Source organism: Biomphalaria glabrata, chromosome 11 (genome assembly GCF_947242115.1).
Source record: "Biomphalaria glabrata chromosome 11, xgBioGlab47.1, whole genome shotgun sequence".
Taxonomy (NCBI): Eukaryota; Metazoa; Mollusca; class Gastropoda; family Planorbidae; genus Biomphalaria; species Biomphalaria glabrata.
Genome location: NC_074721.1, coordinates 37,115,239 through 37,133,001, shown reverse-complemented (window position 1 = coordinate 37,133,001; position 17,763 = coordinate 37,115,239). Strand labels below are relative to the sequence as shown.

The following is a 17,763-nucleotide window of genomic DNA, read 5'->3' as shown; positions in this document are numbered from 1 at the left end:
TAAAAATTAAAAATTTAAATATTTAAAAATTATTTAAAAATTAAACACTTATTTGGGGGCCCACCTCAAATTCCCCCTCCGCCACCCAAGCTACGCCACTAGCTTTTTTTTTTTTTTTAGCCGACAATGGCGATATACTACTATGCACAAACCTCTGTTTCATTGTAAACGTCTTGTAATTTGTGTTTGAATCTCGGGATTTATTTATTTCTATTTATAACATATGTAATGCGATTATGCGTTTTGCGTTTAGGCGAATTCCACTGCAACTGTAATTATAAAATAGCGGTTAATTTGCCACTTAATCCAGACTTCGGAAAAAATGTCTTCGCTGTTTAATATGGTAAGACTAAATTGTTGCTTACATTTCATGTATGTCATCACTGCTGTAGCGATTTTTGTTTCTTATGCTGAAGAGTTTAAAAAAAGTAAGTATTGTGATGCTTCTATACATTCATTAAAACTTAGCGTTATTTTTTTAAAATGTAATCATTTAACTTTTTTATTCTTTAGTTATTGAAATTTTATGTCTAAAAGATTTATTTCAGCCTTTTTTCAAACTGTTGGGGTGCTCCACTAGTGTAGCTGGAGGTCCTCTCTAGGAGAGGGGGTCGCAGATCTAATCAGGATGAAATATTGCACAATTATTCATTTCTTTTAAAATTGAGAAACAATCGAAAAATTGAACTAGTATTTAGATTTTTATATAGAATATAATATGGAATACAAACCCACCAGACCAGAGAATGTGATTGTAGATAAGTGGAGATAAGCTTTAGGTAGAAGATTAAATGTTAAGAATTGAAAGCTAGAGTAAAAAAATATCTAAATGTTAGTGTTACGATCATATGTAAGATTGTATGTTGATGTGCATGTTATATCAAAGATTGTATGTATATTAATGAATTATAAAGAAAACTTTGTGCAGGATTTGTTAATTAATGTTGTCTTAATCGCTATTTTTACAAATGGTTTCCTATCAACAACAAAAAAAAAATAAAAAACAATAACAAAACAAAAATTAAACTACTATACAATGAATTTCTCAACGGTAATATATAAGGGCGTAACTAAATAATATGCCGGTTTGTAGCATTTTCCATGAACTCAATATAAGCTTGGATTTTTTTTTAAAAGTATTTTTTAATATTTTGAATATGTATATAGGAAATTAAACTGGCAGCAGATGGCATCTGAAAGAGACAGTTGGAGAGCTTTAACAAACATTTGAGACTCAAAGAAAAGCCATTATTGAAGACAGGCGCAGAAGACTTAAATTAAATAGGCTACACCGCCAGCGGAGCGGTTATGTCTGTATAAATGCAGGAAAATATATACGTCGCAACTGGGTTTGCATTGTCTTGTGAAACACTGCACCCATCTTTAATCTTCGGAATCGAAGTTAATATCGTTATTATTAGTATCTTCAATTACTCAGGAGATATTTGTGTTTCTTGTTCGGGCGTATTTACATATGCCAGTTTGGTAGGCAAAACACGCAATACAAAATTTTAAAAATGCGAAAGACCAAGTCAAGAATTCAACAAATAAAATTAAACTGGCAAAGCCTGGGGTCATGCTCCCTCTGTCGATGCAAGCGCAAAGCATAATTTAGAATTAAGAAGAAGCTTTAACAAGATTGCACTCTGTAATTAGCAATAAATGGTAAGTACTTAATTTTTTAGTTTTGTTGTGCGTGTATTAAATTTCAACGAATTACAGCGTTCTTATAATTGATCAATAATTATAATATGCCTTTAAATAAAAATGTTTCCAACTTATCAAAGATAGTAACCGTATGTCTGCTGTAAGATTGTTGCATATTGTTGCATATTGTTGCATATTGTTGCATATTGTTGCATAGTGTTGCATATTGTTGCATAGTGTTGCATAGTGTTGCATAGTGTTGCATAGTGTTGCATATTGTTGCATATTTTTGCATATTGTTGCATATTGTTGCATATTGTTGCATAGTGTTGCATATTGTTCCATAGTGTTGCATATTGTTTCATAGTGTTGCATAGTGTTGCATAGTGTTTCATAGTGTTGCATAGTGTTGCATAGTGTTGCATAGTGTTGCATATTTTTGCATAGTGTTGCATAGTGTTGCATAGTGTTGCATAGTGTTGCATAGTGTTGCATAGTGTTGCATAGTGTTGCATAGTGTTGCATAGTGTTGCATAGTGTTGCATAGTGTTGCATTTTTTTTTCGTCTCCTTCATTCATAGGGGCAAAGCAGATGAGTGATTAAGCGCCTTGCATTCGAACCTGGGGTCCTGGTTTCGAATCTCGGTGAAATCTGAGATTTTGAATTTCGGGAATTTTAGGGCGCCCCTGAGTTGACCCAACTCTAATGTGTACCTGACTTTAGTTGGCGAAGGTCGTTGTGCTGACCACATGACACCCTACTCGTTAACCGTTGATCTTTACATTATTTGCACTTAAGATGGCAAGGTCTAAAAGGGGAACTTTTCTTAGTCTTATTATAGTAAAAAAATGACACACATCAGTAGCTTTGCAGGTTCCGCCCAAAAGTAGAGCATTGTGCCTCAAGCTGCCTAAGGATCTCCGGCTCCTGATTTTTCTTCAGGGTTGTCTCCCGAAGCCTTTCCCATGTTTGGGTAGAGCTGCAAGACAGCAGAGGTTCGTATTTAGAGTTTTTCTTCACCAAGGCCAACGAGCACATCCTGCCCGATGCTTGCTGGTTTAAATACCAGTTGCTAGTCTTTGCACATTATCCTGTTACTGATAACATTTCCACAGGGCGCGAGCCGTACTGATAAACAACTTGTACAGTTAATAGTTTGTTCACTTGTTTAGTTTCTTTTTTATTTTACCAAAAAAGCATTTACAGTTATTTTCTTTAATATTATGCGTAAAAAGAAAGTTCAAGCAACGACTATGAGCCATAGGAGGCACCTCCCTGCAAAACAATCCTGAGGGCGCCCGTGATTGTCATCGCAAAGCCCGCCTCTCACATATCGAAGCTAGAACAATCCCTCTGGTAGGACGTCTTTTGATACCCATACATTAGGCCCACGTTTTCCTATAATGTGTGCTGTGTGCGTCTCGTTTGTCCATGACACTCTCTCTTTCTTTTTCCTTACTTGGCTGTTAAGTCTTTCTCTGTGTAACATCATCGAAGGATACCACCATCATTTGCAGGCCTATTGTTCAAAAGTTTGGAAGAGTCACACCATGAAGCCGAAAGTTTTCTTGCTGCTGACTGGTAAGAAAAATAATTTAATAAATATAAATAGTTATAACCTATATACATGTTTCGATTGTCAATACAGGGCCGGCCTTTCAAATTTCGGGTCCCTTTTGCTATTTTTTTTACACTAATAACTATTACTATTGGTTAGATTAATAAAGCAACATTTATTTATACAAAATGCATAGGAAGCAATTCAAACGCAATAGGCGCCAGTGGGTTAATTAAAGTTACGTCAATCGCATGATACACTGAATATGTTCACTTTTTAAGTCTTACATCTCTTAAAGCTTATATAAATATATATTTCACCGGCAAACAACGTTCATTTCTGCGCTGAAATGTGGAAAAATATGTAGGGCGTACCTGGGGCTTCGTAGCCAAGCGAAATACTGCCATTCTCATTAATCTTCGGACTTGAAGACAAGCCTTATATACAAATATATTTACATTTATTTATTTATTATTAAGTACTAGTGGCATATTATACTTAACATGCTTTGTTTTTTCCTCTGTTTGTAGTTTGAAGCCATTTTTCATTAACAAGATAAAATCTTATTTTATTGTGTTTTTTTTTATATAAGTAGATATTGTGGCATTGTAACATTTTAGTGATATTCTTTGAGCTTTATGATTTCTCTGCAATCCAATAAAAAGTAAATTAAATAGATCCATGGTGGAAGACTTATTGGTCTGCTTATGATGTGGTAATATAAACAGGTCAAAATAAGGTTTGAATACAATTCTAATGGGTTTCTTGTGCGGGTGTATAACAATGCGATAAACTCACAAGTAAACAAGCACAACATCTATTTGTAACAAAGAAGAGACGAGTCTGAATCTCCGTCAAACAGTTTAACAAATGTTTAATCCACAAAAGGCCACAGTCGATGTCTCTGTTGATAAAATACGTCCTAACCCTATGAAATCCTATCACCAACTGATTCTCTGTCTCTAAGAAGCCTCCAACCCAACTAATTCCAAGCGTCACTAGTCCCGTTCAAAATTCGTCCACTATGGTGCGTCTCTACATAACTACAAATACAAACTAAGTGTCAAACACTAGTTTGCCTATGCCTAATGCCGGCCATGGTTCAGTGGAGATGTTGGAAATGGTATTCGTGTTGCCTGCAGGCGCTCAGCAATGAGTATTTCAGCTCAAGTTGGGATTCGAACTAGGTACCACTTGATAAGTAGCCGAACGGTTTATGCGGCTCTGCCACATTGCATGGACCTCTACAAAAGCGTTGGTCTTTGAAACACTTTTAAAAAGACACAAAAATTGTAAGTTTTAATGACATTTGTTAATTGCTAGGGAGCCACAGATGAGAGTTGGGTACTTAAAAAGCACTTAACACGTCTAATAACGTATAATATGAAATTTAATAAAACAAACATACAAGTAAAAGTAAAACACTTTTCAAAATTATAAGCGTAAAATATTGCTAACATTTTAACAATTTCCCCAAATACTCCCCCCCCCCCCCAAAAAAAAAAAAAAAAAACAACTTTTTACGTACATGTACACTTCTACTCAAGTGTTTATAAAATTCTAGTAAAGTAAAACAAATCCAGACATGGCAACATTCAGAGTTGGTAATGGATCTAGATACGTATGGTATAGAAGGTTTTAGTTTGGTTATAGACCTATACTATAGAACCAGAATTGGTGCACAAAATATTCTTTATTTATTTATTAACTATTTATTTATTTACTATTTAATAAATAGGGCCTATTTGCGGGAATACCTAAAACCACTATGTGTGTTTAATATAAATCTGTCTAGACCTCCAGAACAAATCTTAAGATTATATTTATAAAAATTTAAACGGTCGAAGTAGAGTGTTCCTTGTGCAGCTATACTTTCTAGAAAAATGTTTACAGCGTGTCCACCCATTTTTTTTTCTCTTTAACCCTTCTTAAAGAATTTGCAAGCTGATAAGATGAATTGTAAAAAAAAAAGAGTGGGAATTTAAAAGTAAAATTTAAAAAAAAGAAACAATTTACGACCTTTCTATCTATGATACATGGCTGATGATGCTAAATACATCATTTTCTTTTTCCGACGGTTGACCACGGTGTTATGTGGCCAGCACAACGAGAAACCGCCTTTATTTCACAAACTAGTGTAATGTAATATTAGTAGTTGGGTGGGCGTCCTAAAAATCCCTAAATTCAAAATCACAGAAAAGCACATCTAAAATAGAACATGGACAAAGGCATGGGAACAAACTATAAGAAAACAAACAATTTTTACAAACATTACAATTGGTTGGTAGACATATGACGCGACAGTTTCTGCGTACTAAGCTGATCCGCCATCTTGTCTGTAAGTTTACACTAGTTACCTTACTCTGACTATAGACGAGTAACTCGATCTAATACAATCGGGTTTAAGTTTGAAAAACATAATCTCTACCTTATTATTGCATTAATTTAAACAAAATTCCTTGCTACTGCTGCATAAAAGGGTGCTCAAATACTTCAGTAAACAAGAAAGGAATTAGGTCTAGATTTGTTTTAGCATTCTTAGAACTAGAAGAGTGATATTAGTGATAACTTGGCAAGGCTCTAGACTCTAGGCTAGCGTTGAAGAGATTACTGTCCTGGCCAACAATTGTCCGCGTGCTCGTAATATATTAATGCAGCTCCGGATTTACGACAGTACGTCAAGCCAGGGCATTACCCCCCCCCCCCCTTCCCAGCCATAACTCAACAATATACATTTTTTGTAGTAAAATATATAGAAAAAAATATATTTTATATATAAAATATATAAATTCATAAATTTTTGTTTTAAAGAAAGGAAAATGAGAATAATTTATAAGTACCCTATTTCTTTTTTTCTAAAATATTGTAGAAGTAAAAAAAAGGCATACATACTAGTATTAATAGGTGTATTTGTAGTAAAGCTTTCGAAAAAGTAGATGGGCCTTCACAAAAAAAATCATTCCCCGGATTACTTTCTTTACTTAAATCTGACCCTGCACGCAGGACATAAATAAATTTATTATAAGTTTAGAAAAGTGTCTGTAATTTATAAGATAAGACGATTACCTATTTACAGTAGCATTTACGTGAGTTTAAAACTTAAATTGGAAAGCAAAAAAGGAAGGGTGATGACGTTTTGTATTTGAATTTGATCCATAGCCAAACTAAACCATTGGCAAAGGTTCGATGAAATTTAACGCCATACTAAACCGTAAACCCAATAAAGCCAAACTCAGTTAAACTGAATGAACTTGCGAACTAACCAGTTAATTAAAGCTTTCCTTTATTCGACAATCACACCTTGTGACATAAAACACATACCTTGAATGGGCATTGGCACTTTAATCGGCTAAAGAAATGCGCAGGTGAAGGTGTTTCCCTTGGTTTCTTTCCTTTAGGGCAGTGTTTCCCACACTGTGTTCCGCGGAACCCTGGTGATTTGCGAGGCCTGAATCAGTGTTTCACAAACTACTAGAATAACTAAGTATTAGGCAACCTCGTGAATTAATCTCTCTAAAAAAGAAAAGCAAAGTGTTCCGCAAAATACTCAGAATGTTAGAAGTGTTCCTTTGAGGTAAAAAGTTTGGGAACCACTGTTTTAGAATGCTAATGGGGTGATGGTGCCTTATACCTTCACTTGATCATTTTTTTCTAGAATAGATAAGTATAAATAAGGGTATCTCAATCTTTTACTTGCGATATTTCCGCATACAATAGACACCTCCATAAGCCAGCGTGGGTATCTGAGAGTTATGTATTCTCATCAAGGGGGTTACATTGCGGAGCTTTTGACCAATTTCTAACATTCTCAGCTTCAGAATTAAAATCACCTGGAGTCTACAGCACATATTTCTTCTCAGTAAAATGACAGCATTCAGGTTGATAAAAGAAGAAGGTGACTCGTTAAGGCTAGATGAACTCATCAATGCCCATAGATGCGTTAGTCTGTAAAAACATAGATAGATTTGTGTTAAATAATAGAACAGAACGGTTATAATGTACATGTTATAAAGTTGATTTTTTTTTCAACATAGATCTAGCTGTTTTCACTACTCAACGACACTACCGTAAACATGTGACTGAAATTCTGAAATCGGGAACAAGATGGAAGTCAAGGAGCTCTTTTTGATGAAAACAACAATGTTTGCTAACATAAGCTAATCTTCTAGTGTCATAAAGAAGACACTATGAGATTTAAGGCTGATACCTGAAAAGTAACCATTTAACAGCGCTTTCAGAGGCTATGCATATGACGTGAACAGTGAATCGCCAAGGGTGGTGTGAACTGATGCGGCTAGCTCAGAGTGTCATATATTTAGATGCAATAGTATGAGTATTTGAATGCAAAATGTGCTAACATATGGAATAACTTGTTGGCAAGGAAACGTTTTATTTAAACAGTTGCGCCCCTTAGTCAACATTATAAAAAGAGCACCAAAACCACATATGTTATATTATATTTAAACGAACTTTTTAAACATAAATGTTTCAGCAAGATTGCATTTCTTTAGCTTTAATCTATCTCAATGAGCAATGATTCTATTACTTGTCAGACCAGTTGTGAAAGGGGGGGGGGGAGGGAAGAAGGGGGTATCTTGGTGATCAATTTTTAAATGCAAAAAAAAAATGTTTACTCAGGGCTCAAGATTTCTTAAGGGGACTGAATTAATTACGATTAATTAACAATAGTTAATCAACCAATTAATTTAGTTTTTTGTTTAATTCTTGTGTTGGCAGATGAAAGAAAAAATTTTGCAAAATTTCGGCCTGATAGGAGATTGGGTGTGGAAGAAATAACGTGAACAAACTTTTTACCAGACAGACAGACAAAATGAGCTGATATTATCTTTCTAATAATTTAGTTCGTTTTCCCTTATTGGGCTAGCAGGCCTGGGGAAGCCCATGTAGAAGAAACGGCCTCCGACAGGTTTTTACTCGTCAAAACAAACTATCTGGAACAAAGTGGGCTGAGAGAGATGAAGTGCTGGAAGCTATCTCAAATAGATCACAGTAGTCCTGTTGAGGTATTTACACCGCAAACGTCTCTAGCGTGCTTAGATACGTTTTGGAATTTGGCCTTATGATTGATATGAACATTTCGTGCAACTCCAGGTTGCCGCGAAGAAATCATGGCCGCTGTTGAAACTGTGCTGATAACGAGCCGTCATTTTAGCGCACCTAAGATACATACGCTGAGGAAGAGTTTCAAGTTTCGATGGTAGACGAGGGTAAGCGACGTCTAAACTTTCGGCCATATTTCATACATGTAAAAGGATCTGGCTCAAGAGATGAAAAGTGTTAGACGCTTTTGACGGGAGTTGTTATAGTACGATTAAAAAATTAATTTGTTTCGAAAATAGAGGATTACTTTGAGTGTTACATTCATTTTGGTTGATTTGCATTCGACACCGCGGAAGCACCTAACAAGAGGTAGATAATACATCTCTATCTCTCACCAAATTATTTTACCCCGACTAAATCCGCCGGATTTCCAACAATCCCCAAAAATTTTCTTGATCCGGAGGCCTAACGAAAAAAGTGATCCAACACAATTAGTCTAGCCAGAAAGTGAAACTATTGATTCTTACAGCAGAAGCCACCAAAGTTATTACAGACAGTTCTGCCAGTTCGATAGAGACGTTATGAGAGTCAGTTACGTTGTGGTGATACGTTTCCTGGAGCATCGCTATTGTAGAGAAGATGATGAGGCAGCTGACCACATTGTCGCAGAATGTCACGTCTGGCATGATAGGATACAAGAAATTTAAAGAGGGAGAGAGAGAGAGAGAACTTCCTTTTACATCCTCTAAGGAAATAGTTTCAGCACCAAGAAAGGGGTGCCACACAAGGGGTGCACCGAGAGCTCCATTAGCGAGGCTTGCTACGGATCCCCTGGTACTAATTTTTTTCCTGCATTTTTAAGCTTCAGAAACTTTATCTTTTTAAGTCTACAGTGCACCATGTATGCTCTTAATGAGATGGCAGGTCAAATGAAAACAAATTTAAGAAAGACTTCGAACAAGCCAATAATGAAGTGCTAATAATGTCGTTTTAATTGATTAATACTCATATACGAAATAACTACAATGAAAATACAACCGATTTTTTGTTACCATATAAAACCCTTTCACATGTATTGTTTTGGGCACTACCACTCCCCCCCAAAAAAAATGTGTAAGCTTAAATACAAAGAATATAATAAAATATAGGTAGACCACGATCCGAATATAAAAACAGCTTACTGATATTTGGTGATCTAGTATCAGCCTCATTTTTTTTTAATGTTGCCTGCTTTTGCAAGAGTGCATTTATTTCCATTTAGGGCCTATGGGTGTCACCCTCTCTTGGGTGTCAACACCACTGTTATTGTTACTTAGATTCTGTCATGTTAAAAAAGGGTAGCTTTATTTATTTATTTAATTGGTACAATCGCTTAATACTTTAACAAAATAAATACACTCATGTTGAATTTTTTTTTTAAATGTGTGTTTTCAGTTACCTCACTTTTTGTGAGAGTCCAAAGCCTGTCAGTTTCGTTTGAGGAAACTAATCGAGTTGAGAATAGTGTTTCATTGAAATGTAGATGGGAAACTCAAGCTAATGAAGAACCCACAGAAGTATTTGTGTACAAAAACAGCAAGTTGTATTATCAGTGTTCTCTTGGCCAATCAGATGTCAGTATCTGTTCAGCAGAAGAAATATCTCCAAGCCGATTCTCTTATTTTTATCAGGAATCTGAAAATACCATTAGGGTCAACATAAAGAATATGATCAGTTCTGACAGTGATTTTTATTCTTGCTATGTGAAACAACGCAATGCAACTATTTCTGGACAAACATTATATTTGCCTTTGAGAAGAGGTAGGCCTAATCTAAAAAGAAGGCTTTGAATTTGTCATAGAATAAAATTAAAGCAACCATCTTTGGAAACATCATATTTTTATTTAAAACATGTTGCAAGGTAAAAAAAAAATCTGGATGTTGAAAAATATGAGATTAAGTTTTATGCAATTAGGTTACTATGAAAATAAAACTTATGGGCTTAAAAGTGTGGACTATAGAAACATTGGTACGAATAATATAACATGGTAAATTTTATAAAATGAATATTGCTTATTAAGAGCAAGATATAAAAGCATATGTATATACTAGCTGGATATTTCCCGCGGCATGCGGGCTTTAGTTTGTGTTTTATCAATCTAGTGGGTTGAATTTAGATCTATGTCAAACTTAGCTAATGTTCCTTTCAAGTTTTTTTCTTTCGCCACGAAAATAAAAATAGATAGCGAAAATGGGTTTACCCGTTGAGTTGATACATATAAATACAGTGAAAACGATTTGTTAAAAAGTTCATTTCTATAATAGAGATAAATTAAACTATTTTTTTTTATTTTGCCCCCCCCCCCCCCCGATTGAGGAAGTGACATTAAACATACACTACTGTCTCCGCCATGATCTGAGGAACATTTTAGCAAAGTTTTATTAAGATTGGTGAAACGGTTTGGATTTCTATGCGGGGCATACATACAAACATACATACATACATACATACATACATACATACATACATACATACATAATTACATACATACATACATACATACATACATACATACAAAAGCCTTACTTTTTGCTTTATATATTAGATATATATTCCTCAAGCGAATTGATAAAATAAGTATTAAAAAGTATTAAATTGCTAGCATATAATGAAAATAAAAACTTTGCACAAAGGTACAATTACTTTTCATTTGGAATGTATTTCAAACAGATATTACTACGAGCATCACAACGTCGGCTGTCACTAAACTTATTGGTAAGCGTCTACAACATTTGTCATAAATGTATAGAATTAGCATGTTTTTATCATATCTTTTTATTTAATGTCAAATATTTATAACTTTTTAGAATTATGAACATAAAAATTTTAGCTTGAAATTGTTAAATTTTAACAATTTCTACTCAAGAAATAATAAAATGTTTGATTTCATTTCATAAAACCATTTCTGTGTTTGATCTAAAATAATTTTCCACTAGACATTGTATTGTTTACAGTTTAAAAAACATTTTAACACTATGCAACCATTTCTACTAACTTTACCTTGTTAACCTAATGTGTTTGGTATGGACCCCTTTTTGTCTTTGTTGAAAATGATCTAAAGATCATCTGTTTCGGTTAATGAAATTTGGCCAAAAAAAACACGGATAATTCGCTTTTTTCAAAACAAATGTGACGTACACTTTAAAGTTAAATGGACTAGTGGGCAGGCCTAAAAATCCAGAAACTCAAAATCCTAATTAATAATCTGATTTGAAAACAAGACCTTGTAGTTCAAAAGCCAAGCTCTTAACCACTTATCCATTTAACCCCTTCCACTCTATTTGGTATTGTACAAATGAATTCACAAAATAAAATGTAATCTCACCAGCTGTGAAAAAAAGTTTTTAGATTTTAGATCTAGACTACATCTAGAAAATATTTAATGATCCAAATTGAACATAATACTTTCCTAAATATATTTTTATGTATTCGCTTAAAACAGCGGTTCTCAACCTTTTAAGCTCGGCGACCCCTTTTTACAATCCCCCACTCTGCCGCGACCCCCATCCACCCACCCACACACACAGCAATAGAAGAATAGATAATAACAATCCATATTTTCGATGGTCTTAGGCGACCCCTGGCAAATCGTCAATCGTGACCCACAGGCTTAGAACCCCTGGCTTAAAAGCATATTTAATAAAGCAAGTAGAAATACATTAAAATCAAAAGATAAAGCATATTTTTCTCTCTTTAACTATCATCAAAAAAAAGCATGATAAAATATAGTATAAATTTAAGCAACACTCTTTGCTCACATTTAATTTAATAAAAACATCTTTAAGTAAAAAAAAAATATTTTGAAACATTTATGATTTTTTTTTTTTTTGCAATTTTGAAAATGGAACAAAGTGTTTTAATATGTGAACGATGGAAGTCTTGATACGAATAATATGATAATATCACATTAAGAGCAAGATATAAAAGCATATGCATATGTATTTAAATATATACTGCAACAAAATTTGTAAAACAATGTACACAATTTTAACTGACACAACTCCAAGCATCACAGCTACACCTTTTACTAAGTTTACAGGTAAGCGTCTATAACGTTTGTCATAAATGTATAAAATAAGCATGGCTCATTCAAATGTTTAAATTTCAATATAAATGAAAAAGGCGGAGCCTGTATTTCTCTCTAAAACTACAATCAGAAAAAAAGCATAATAAAAAATAGTAAAATTTTAGCAATCAATTTTTGGCAAATCCTATTTTATTTAAAAGTGTTGCAAGTCAAGAAAATCTGGGTGTTACACCATAAAAGATTATATTTTATGGAAATATACGTACAATGACAACAGAACTAATGGGTATAAAACTGTGGACTATGAAAGCCTTGATACGAATAATATGAGAGAGTTAAAATGATAAAAGGAAATATGGCTAAAGAGCAATACATGAAAGCATATATATATATATATATATATATATATATATATATATATATATATATATATATATATATATATATATATACTGCAAACAAATATGTAAAATAGATATTAAATTATTAGTATTTAATGTAAATAAAAACTTTGCTTAAAGGTACAATTACATTTCATTTGTAATGTATTTCAAACAGACACAACACCAAAAATCACAGCTACACCTGGTACTAAGTTTACAAGTAAGCATCTAAATCTTTTGTCGTTAATGTATAAAATTTGCATGGTTAATTCAAATGTTTAAATTTCATGTTAATTATTTACATCTGTTATAGTTATAAACAGAACATTTTTATTACTTTTCATTTGTAATGTATTTCAAACAGACACAACACCAACAATCACAGCTTCACCTGATACTAAGTTTACAAGTAAGCATCTAAATCTTTTGTTGTTAATGTATACAATTTACTTGGTTAATTTAATGTCAATTATTTACATCATTTATAGTTATAAACAGAACATTTTCATTACTTTTCAATTGTAATGTATTTCAAATAGACACAACACCAAAAATCACAGCTACACCTGATACAAAGTTTACAAGTAAGCAACTAAAACTTTAGTCGTTAATGTATACAATTTGCTTGGTTAATTTAAAGGTTTAATTTAATGTCAATTATTCACATCATTAATAGTTATAAACAGAACATTTTCATTACTTTTCATTTGTAATGTATTTCAAACAGACACAACACCAAGAATCACAGCTTCACCTGATACTAAGTTTACAAGTAAGCATCTAAATCTTTTGTCGTTAATGTATACAATTTACTTGGTTAATTTAATGTCAATTATTTACATCTGTTATAGTTATAAACAGAACATTTTCATTACTTTTCAATTGTAATGTATTTCAAACAGACACAACACCAAAAATCACAGCTACACCTGATACAAAGTTTACAAGTAAGCAACTAAAACTTTAGTCGTTAATGTATACAATTTGCTTGGTTAATTTAAAGGTTTAATTTAATGTCAATTATTTACATCATTTATAGTTATAAACAGAATATTTTCATTACTTTTCATTTGTAATGTATTTAAAACAGACACAACACCAAGAATCACAGCTTCACCTGATACTAAGTTTACAAGTAAGCATCTAAATCTTTTGTCGTTAATGTATACAATTTACTTGGTTAATTTAATGTCAATTATTTACATCTTTTATGGTTATAAACAGAACATTTTCATAACTTTTCAATTGTAATGTATTTCAAATAGACACAACAACAAACATTGCAACTTCACCTTTCACTAAGCTTACAGGTAAGCATCTACAGATTGTACCATAAAAGTATAGAATTATGTATGTTTTTTTTTCCACATTTTTTTTCTGTTAATTATTTACATCTGTTCATAGCTATAAACGTTTTCAGCACGAAATCGCTAAATTTTAACAATTTCTGCTCAGGTAGTAAAAAATAAATCTCTTGCATATACACAAAATACTACTGATAGATCACTAAGAACCGGTTTTGGCAGATTAACAACTTAACGTCCTCTTTTCGCAAAAAAAAAATAAAAAATGTATATGGTATTTAAATACCAAAAAGGCGGTATTCTACATATATGTTATTTGTAGTAGCAATATAAAATACGACTTTCTGACTTTATTTCTCTTTCGCCCTAAGCAAACGTGAAAAAAACATTATTTACGTCATTTCTGCTTCTCTTTAGACGCTGATTAAAAAAAAAACAATCTTATTAGCATTGAAAATTCTAGTCATCGCTGTTTAATTTTTTAACAGGATCAACTACAGCTCAAACTGAAACTAATAGCCAAGACACTTCTTCAGGTAACAATAGAAAGGCATTTACTAAGTGTCAACTTCATACAATATATCTTAAAAGTAAAAATATGTTAATGTCATATGTTTTTATGAATAAACATTTCATTCTACATATAATAATAGAAGTAAAAAGGTGCCAAGATTATTAAGAGAAGATGACGAAGAATATATAAGGATACAAATATAAATTTTCGAGTAGGACACGAACCATGGATGCCTAAATCCACTTTTACCATTCAGATTCCGATTAAAAGAGGTTTCAAATCAGTACAGTTATCTTATCTCCGCATTACCACACATGGTCATGGGATTACACGTCTCTTCCAGAGCTCACCCACATCTTTATCTTCTAACTTAAATAGTTTTCAGAAATAATGTTATATTTAGGTTTAACACATATTGGAGCCTGAAACGTCTTTTAAAATAAACAAATACGCAATCCCCTGTCATCCTGCGGAATGTTTGGGCTAGGAAATAGATGATCTTAAACTCTGAAAGAACATTCGAAACATGTAAAACATTTTACAAACATTCATAGCAGCACTAGAGTATCAAGAAACAAATGGCCTTTACATCATCTGCCCAAGAGTTCGCAAGGTTTGAAAGGGGAACTCTACCTTAAGGATCGGGGTCCGTGGTCAAAGGGTTGATGTTGTATTATGCTCTATTTTCTTTCCTTCTTCTCTCAATAACTATGCCAAAATTTAAGTAGTTGATTTGGTAATAATAATGTGAATATTATTTTAAATGTTAGATTAGAGGTAGTAGGTTAGATATCAACATATGAAATGTTCGTTTTATTTGTCTCGTCTAAACTAGATAATGTTATAAAAAAATGGAAGTAGACTTAATATTTCTGATTATAAAAATGAAACTGTTAAGTTCCTATTAATACTTTTAACAACAACAATTATTTTTTACAAAAACATAAAGCATTAATTAGTTTGAATCAATCATGTAATCTCATCTATTTATATATAATTCTCTTCCTGGCCCAACTATGCGGGACTCCGCGATGAAAAAAAAGTCATGGAAAGATAACTCTTTTATTTTCGCAAGTCGGACTAGAGTTAGCCCACGTAACGTTTGCTTTGACAGAGAGCGAGGCTCAGATAATTATATAAAACGTGAACTAGCTGAATTTGAACTCTAGAGCTAAAGCTTCTTCAGACTTCTCAAGCCAGTTGACTAACCACAGTTCCAGCGATATCATTATGAAAATAGGAGGATTTATAGTTGTTACCTTCAAACTTTAAAACGGCGACCTATAAAGTATATAGGGCATGGGCATAGCCAGGGTGGAGGTTGGGGTTCAAACCCCTCCTCCCCCGAAATAAGATCCTGGCTACGCCCATGATATAGGGGGCTAATTCAAACTTTACCACCACATCGGTCAAATACTATGTTTCCTTTGTTCAGTATACCAAAATATAATTAATTACCAATTGTGCAAAATTTCATCTTGATCCGAGATTCCGTGTGACAGAATTAACCTGCACAAACTTTTTAACAGACAGACGGACAGAATGAGTTGACATAGGCCTATATTTGATCCGAAACACCACATTAAGTTTAGAATTAAATCATTCTTACCCATTTTTATACATGATCAAAGCACAAATCTATCATTTAGTATAGGGGGTAGGGGAGGGATTAGTTCTATGAACCTTAACTTAACGAAATCAGTCTTGTTTCATAATAATTTTTTATCTCCCTTTCTCTTCTCTTACGAATGGGTTATGCTACCTAGAATGTGTATCAAGGGCAGCGCCAATAGGCTCACGTCAAGCGTCGTTTTGGCGACGCCGTTTTTGTCGATTGCCGTTTTTGTCGATTGCCGTTTAGGCGCTAAAGGTTCAAACGAAAATTCAAAAAAACTTAACGAATGCAGTCTTCCACTTGTGATTCTTTTATCTTACAAAAATTTCAACTCTTGATGCTTACGTTTCAGTCCTGATTTACATTGTTGCCAGTGTTGCAAGTACTGGATTAGTAAGCCTAATAGTTGGAGTCATTTGTTTCTTTGTGATTAGGAAATATCGAACCAAAAAGGTAATTCTTCTTAAAAGTAAAAAAAAAAAAAAGAATAATGATTAGAGTAATTATGATATCTTATGATTATATTAGAGTCACTGTTAATGGTTGAAATCAAGTTTGCATTAAATTATTTGATTTGCTTTCTAAATGTGCACTTTTTTAAAGTCATGCTTACTTTGTCTTCTTGCTATGATTTTCAGACTTTAACTCTGCAACAGATTCAGCAGTCTAACTAATTATCTTATGGTCAAAAACTGTCAAGGAACATTATAAGTCTATTTAATTTTAATTTAGACTTTTTGATTTGTTACATATTATTATCTTTAATTATGTCAATTTCTTTTATTTTCAAAGATATATAACATATGGAAACTTCAAGCCTGGTAAATAGAATATCAGAAAACCCCATTTTTTTTTTTTTTTTTTGGTTTTCACTCCGAATAAGGGAGTTCAGAGTAATGGAAATAACAGAAAAAACTAATACATTTTTGCTTTCAAATGACATTTTTTTAATGTTTCAATATGTTAAATTTATCTCAGAGATATAATTTTACATTTTAGTACAACTCTTTTTAGTTTACATGCTTAAAAATTACAAAACCCTACTAAACAGCACTAAGAGGGCATTTAAATTTTCAAACAAAATCCACTTTTCTTTCTATAATTTTACATGAAACAAAAAAACTATATTTACTCTCTATTATATTATTGTAATGTGGCATGTATGGACACATTCAGACAGTAGGACAAATCAGCTTTTCAGCTCAAGCTAGCTGTACTGTCAGCAATTGCTCATTCTAATCAAGTCTTACATTAAACAGAATGCTTTTAAAATGCATTTCTAAGTTTGTAATATTTGTATTCTAACTGATTTTTAAGACTCTATCTTTTAGTTATTGTTTTGTTTCATACCTTGTTATTGTTACTACTACCAGTATTAGTTAAAAACAAATGCTAAGCATAAGCTAAAACTTCAACTGGATTTTCCATTACATCTGTGGTATGTAAATACATTTTTTCATGTGCATTTATTGATGAATGTAAGGTGAATATGTTATAATCATAGTGAATATGTCTACAATCCAAGGCATATTATTTATATATATATATATACATTAACTTATAGTGCGTTTGAATAAAATATTTGAATTGAAATGGAACCTTGACTTTGCCTT

At 32.8% G+C, this 17,763-nt stretch overlaps 1 protein-coding gene across 5 annotated transcripts; it reads left to right on the top strand.

Annotated features, from left to right (window-relative positions):
* Positions 1–109: 109 nt before the first annotated feature.
* Positions 110–17,714, top strand: LOC106054917 (uncharacterized). Of its 5 annotated transcripts, none has more exons than XM_056003825.1 (14): positions 110–1,665; positions 3,166–3,229; positions 9,702–10,067; positions 10,978–11,022; positions 12,893–12,937; positions 13,082–13,126; positions 13,257–13,301; positions 13,445–13,489; positions 13,620–13,664; positions 13,808–13,852; positions 13,983–14,027; positions 14,510–14,557; positions 16,503–16,603; positions 16,789–17,714. In XM_056003825.1, exons 1-14 carry the CDS (start codon positions 1,663–1,665, stop codon positions 16,822–16,824), a joined length of 978 nt encoding a protein of 325 aa, XP_055859800.1. In that variant the 5' UTR covers positions 110–1,662; the 3' UTR covers positions 16,825–17,714. The 5 variants fall into 5 exon arrangements, with proteins under 5 accessions (XP_055859800.1, XP_055859801.1, XP_055859802.1 ...); XM_056003826.1 differs by having other exon boundaries at positions 3,120–3,229; XM_056003827.1 differs by lacking the exon at positions 110–1,665 and adding an exon at positions 1,957–3,004 and having other exon boundaries at positions 3,120–3,229.
* Positions 17,715–17,763: the final 49 nt, after the last annotated feature.